General features: G+C 34.4%; 1 protein-coding gene across 2 annotated transcripts in view; it reads right to left on the bottom strand.

Moving 5' to 3' along the window:
* Window positions 1-569: 569 nt before the first annotated feature.
* Window positions 570-6000, bottom strand: part of LOC131033219 (uncharacterized) — a 223353-nt gene continuing 217922 nt past the window's right edge. For both annotated transcript variants that reach the window (XM_057964384.2, XM_057964382.2), the window contains 2 exons: window positions 1139-1249; window positions 570-920 (listed from right to left, as the gene is read on the bottom strand). In XM_057964384.2, the coding sequence (XP_057820367.2) occupies window positions 789-920; window positions 1139-1249 (243 nt within the window). In that variant the 3' untranslated portion in view covers window positions 570-788. The remainder of the gene's footprint in view (window positions 921-1138; window positions 1250-6000) is intronic.

Here is a 6000-nt window from a genome sequence, read left to right as displayed (position 1 = left end):
ATGTCACAGAAACTATGCATGTCAAATGGTCCATATCTCAACATATAAACACTAATGGTCCATCAGTCAACACAAAAACACTACTAGTCTATAAGTCATCACATAAACACTAATAGGCCATGAGTCAGCATATAGTCACTTCATCACAATAAAATACTATAAACTAGAATGTAGCCGAAAGAAGGGTGTCACACTTAGTTAATAGCGACTGGAAACATTACTATATTGACAATCAATTACAAGCAATCCATTTAGAACTAGATATAACAAAACAGGGTACTCGAGAAATAGGCACAATATACTAGAGCTAACCTAATCAGAAGAAAATTGCAATCTTTTCACCTGAGGTTTTGAAGGAATCCTTTAGCTTAGCCCACTGTTTTTAAATTGAAAAAAAGATAATTATAATAATTATAAAAATGTAAGGATGAAAGTTTTATGTATCTGAATTCCTTTTTTATATATATATTATATATCATTTACAAATATCTCATATGAGCATCAACATGAGACCAATACAAGCTCTTTACGAGCAAACACATTGGAAATCACTAATAGAAGATCAAGACTTACCACTTAGAAACCCACTTTATTTAGAAACCATATCCACATTAAAAGCTAATTATAGAAGACAAAGAGTCACAACTTAGAATTACACTTCAGATGTCCCTATAGTTAACCAATTAAGTTTAACCCCTTGAACGTCTGAATTCTATTTACCTCCTTGCACCATTTTATTTAAATATATAGTCACCCAAAATACTACCAGCTATGAAGTATGACTATATTCATGTAGCTGCTTCAGCAGAAGAGTTAATTTTCTTGACAACATGCACCATATCACCCACTCTTATTACTTTTCCTAAACAAGCTTTAGGATTCAGTGATTCCTCACAGATCAGATTCTGTCCAAAGAAAACCTGCACACACACGAGAGTTATTAACATTATCATCAAATGAGAAAATAAACTTGTTTTAGGCAACTTAAACATCAATTTATAACAAACAATCTCCTGAGCTTTGGTATTTAACAGTTTTGATCAGATATGTTCTGACCAAACAAATTTAAAAATGCACTCAAACTTTCTATACATGTCCATTGTTTATTAATAATACGCATGAGATTTCACATAATCACCTTTCCTCTAGCTTTCTTCCCTGAAAACAAGATTTCTCCTGATCGAAATTTCGATAAGGTTTCAGTGGGTTCTTTTTCTGCAATTCCTGTTTCTTGATTCAAAGTAGGCACCTGAGCAACAAGGAAACACCTATTAGGTTCTTAATTTTGGTGAGATATAGAATCAGTCATTCGAAATGATAGGATTTCATATAGTTTCATTTTCATGGCATTTAATCTATATGCACTGCAGGTGCGATTCACTAGTGATGACAAGGAGCATTCATATTTTAATTCTTACCAAAAGATATTTTTCCTCTTGGCTTCTAATAGAAATATGCAAAAGCAAGGTCTGATACCTGACGATTTGAAAGACTTCTTAAGTCACTGTCAAATTATTGCATGTTTATCCTACGAAATTGTACACTTGCATTAGCTAAATTTTCCTTTTCAAAATTGAAGCTAGAGCCTTGACCAGAAAATAATTTCACCTTGCTATTCCTACTATCCAATTCTTCATAGAAATTAAAGAGCTTGATAGTTGGCAACCTTTAGAAAGAACCACTTTTTGGAGAATGACGATAGATAAATCTCCAGGTTAGGTAGGGCTGCCTTCAAGTTTTACAATGTACTATTGGTTGCTACTAATTTGGATTTTTCCTTTAATCATGAAGCAGCCTTGGTCAGAATTTATTAGGAGGTAAGCAAATGGAGGGATTACAGAATTAATTCCCATTTACCCTTTGGAATGTTGCCAACAATTTATCAAGGTTCATTCCAAAAGACTGAAAGAAGCTTTTGCTTGGAATTTAGAGCCAAACAAACAGGCTTTCTTATTAGTGATACTTATCTTGTACACTGGAAGGCTTGAAATTGTTCTGTACAGATCCACGTGCCAAAGTCAATAACCAGAAGTTTGAATTTTTTATATTCTATGTTGCCCATTTTCTGCCAAGGAGATTATAGATGAAGATTCTTGGATTGCTGATGATTTGTCTTTTTTTTTTTAAAATAAAAATTCTATGAACAAACTTTCTTGTTTTGTTTTTTATTCTTTCAAATATAAATAAGTCAGTCTTTTTTTTTTGGAATGTGTTATTTTCCAAATTTATTATCATAGGAATGATATTTGTAATGAGTTATAGTTCTTTGATCCAAATGTGCTACAAAATAAACCCAAATGTACACACGAAAATATGTTGACATGATGGAGCATATTCTAGATGGTGGGATGTATGTTTGGGTTTGCAGTAGGTTTGCTGTGAGATATACAAGCTTGTATAGTTGGGTGAAATCCCATTTGTGATTGCCTCTATACAGACTAAAGTAAGTTGATGACTAATTGTAACTTCTTTTGCACATACAAACAAACTACAAGGAAGAGGCAGTGAAGTTGTGGGATGTAGAGCCAAAGATACTTGACTTGAATACTACGCGTACCTTTCTTATTTTTTAAGAACAAGATAGCCAACATAATTTTAATGCCCCTGGTAGTGATAATTCTTGTGGTTCTTCAGCCTTCTAATGTACACCCAACACCCATCATCTTCTTGTTCTTCTTGTTAGAGTAGAAGGTAATTAGCTACTTAAATATTAGGTCCCCATTTATGCTAGCATATTTAAGCCTACTTAGGTTGTGTTTTTGTTAAGTTACTGGTTTGGTTTCGGGTTCATGGGTTCAGCCAAAATATTTTTGGGGGTTCGGTTCGTTTTGGTTTCGTCCATTCAAAAACATATAAAAATAAAATATATATACATATTTGCAGGATTAATTAAGTTCAAAATACACCACTATACTAATAGTCAAATAACATAGCAAAATACACCACCATATTAGTAGTCAAAACTCAACTGTCATGATATATATTAAAATTTTAGTTCAAAAATAATAATGTTAAGTGTCAACAATCAGCCATCATTGATCAAATATAATATGGGTCATAAAAAATACCATCTTCCTCCATATGTTGTGGCAAATCAGAAGAATGTAGTGTCCCCTTCCTGACCTATTTAGTAGGGTGGACCATTAGCCTATTCACTTGGGTTCCTGTAGGCTAATGAGTTAGGGTTGGGGGACTTTGGAGGTAGTTGATCCACTAGGATGGCAATATCAAATAATTATTTGGGTTCCAACAGTTAATTGCATCCCATATCCCACGATTACGAAAGAGCTTGCCAAGTGCTGCCTTGTACCCTTGATCAACTTTAGGATCTCTCAATGGGGAAACTCTTGTGCCACAGCCACCTATAAGGATCAAAGAACTATAATATTTGAGACTCAATGCAAAGGCAAGAAGATGCAACAAAGTGGTCATTTTGTTCCATTTGTCTACCATGATTTGTTGTAGTTTTTTGAAGATTTTTCTTTTGAATCTTGCTTTTTTGCATTTATGATGACTTTTATCTTATCAATAATTGAGTCAATGTCATCATACACCTCCCCAAAAAAGGCCTATCCATGTCAGAATAACGGATCATGCTCAATATATCACACAGTGAAACTGAAGAGATACTCAAAATGATCCCATCAAATGTCATCTAGGATCATTTTCTTAATGTTTGTTGCCCTTGCAGTGCTAGTTTGCCTCCACATGGTCCAATTAGAGACGGTTACCATGTTAGATAGTGCCTCAATACCTTCACATTGTCTCAACACAATTGAGTTGGCAAAACAAATCTCAACAACCTATTTCAAAATCAAAACAATACAAAATTAAAATAAAATAAAATTAAAATTTTTACTAAAGTGAAACACAATTATTATTTAACTTATCTTCAACAGCTCGAATTTCAAGAATTGCCTAAATATTCTTGTGACATATGGTCTTTGGCATCAATATACACCTATTTGATTGATTCAACTTTGTTGCCAATTTTTTTTTGCAAAATTAGGTTGTGGGAGTGGACAACACAAAGTGTCCACAAAATGTGTGAATAATGCCCCTCAACTCCACGCGAGTCACTCACCATAAAACTCGTGGTCAATTTTTTAAGAGAAACTCGCAGTGATTTGAGTTTAAAAATTGCCAAAAATCACCAACAATCATTTGGAAACTCATCAATAAAGGAAATGATTTTTTTCAAAACCTAGGGCACGCCAGAAATTGCTTGCAATCATTCCATCATTTTTGACAGCGACAAAGAGGTTTCTCTATGCGGGACGGGAACCTAGGGCACAACAACGGGAGTAGAAGCCCAGGTCTGTTCATATATTTCTATACAGCTTGTTTGATAATATTCTAGAATATTGCTTGACTACATATCAACTATCAATAACGATCTATAGTCTACATTTTACTTATTGTTTGAATAATAAATTATGAATATACTTACTTTACTTTACTTAAACTATGTATATTCTAGATATCACTTATTGTTTGTTTAATATTCATATATAGATCTATAACAAGTGATATGTTTATTTTTTTTTAGTGTAAATTATATAGAAATCTTTTATAAATTATTTTATTTAAAAATCTGCATAGAAATCTTTTAATTTTATTTTATAATATTTCACAACCTTTCTACCTTGTACTACCTCGAGCCAACAAACAGGTGAAGTCCACAAACAAGGTTATGGTTTCAATCATATACAAATCCTGTAGAGTGGAACAAAAGGATTGGGAAGAGAGACTTCCGGCAGTATTGTGGACGTACTGCACCATGTACAAAGTGATGACAAGACATATCCCTTTCCAATTCAAGTATGGGAAGGAGGCGGCGGTGCCAACAAAGTACACTGTACCTAGTCTACGGATTGCTAGGGAAACTGTCTACGGAACGAGGAGAGCTTGAGGGAATGTCTCTTAAACCTCACGAAGTTGGACAAGCGACGTATGATGGCACAATGGGAAAAGGAGGTAGCTCAACGTAGACGAAAGTTTTGGCATGACAAACACCTCTGGCGGATGAACTTTCAACCTGGACACTTAGTGTTGAAGTACAATGGTCGTAACGAACTCCGGATCAAGAAGTTCAGAGTTTTTTGGTTGGGATTGTATAAAGTTAGAGAAGTTGGCTAGAACAGTGCAAACAAATTTTCAACTCTCGACAACAACCCCATTCGAGATCCAGTAAATGGCTCACAACTTAAAATTTACAGAGAAAGGGTATGCTACTTGCAGCAACTGAACAATGGGAAGGAATGAAGAGCTTGAAGAAAGCCCTATGATAATTGAAGAACTATACATGCTAGACCTCGAGTAGGCTAAACCAATGATGGCACCAGAAGAGAAGTTGACATGAAAGCAGGTGGACACCTCACCAATGCCTTATTTAGCACACCTGCACTATGGGTATGGATAAATGGTTACTGGAAGTGGAAGGAACAATACAAAGGGCAACATGGAGGCTATGTAGCATGACATAGATGAGGAACCAGAGAGGAAGCAGAAGGAAGAACAAACTGCCAAGTTAGAGGCCAGAGAAGAAGACTTAGAGGAAGAAATTGATTTGGAGGAGTATGACACCACTCTTGTGCTGTGCCTAAAGATGGTATTGAAGGCAAATGATTTGTTTGTCACGGAGAGGGATTGATACAATAAGCATATTATCAGACGATGCATGGAAGAAGGAAAGGAGCATGTTAGAATATTTAATCTTTGCTTGGCTTAGGTTTATTTGTATTTAGTTTGGGATATTCCTTTGTAATCTCAACAACTTATGTCAAAATCAAAACAATACAAAATTAAAATTTTTACTAAAGTGAAACATAGCTATTATTTAACTTATCTTCGAGAACTCACATATCAAGAATTATCTAAATATTCTTGTGACATATGATGGTTGATTTTTTAGAGAAACTCGCAGTGATTTGAGTTTAAAAATTGCCAAAAATCACCAACAATCATTTGGAAACTCATCAATAAAGGAAATGATTTTTT

Source organism: Cryptomeria japonica, chromosome 8 (genome assembly GCF_030272615.1).
Source record: "Cryptomeria japonica chromosome 8, Sugi_1.0, whole genome shotgun sequence".
NCBI classification, from domain to species: domain Eukaryota; kingdom Viridiplantae; phylum Streptophyta; class Pinopsida; order Cupressales; family Cupressaceae; genus Cryptomeria; species Cryptomeria japonica.
The sequence above is the reverse complement of the archived record's forward strand: the minus strand, read 5'-3'. Positions and strand labels throughout refer to the sequence as shown.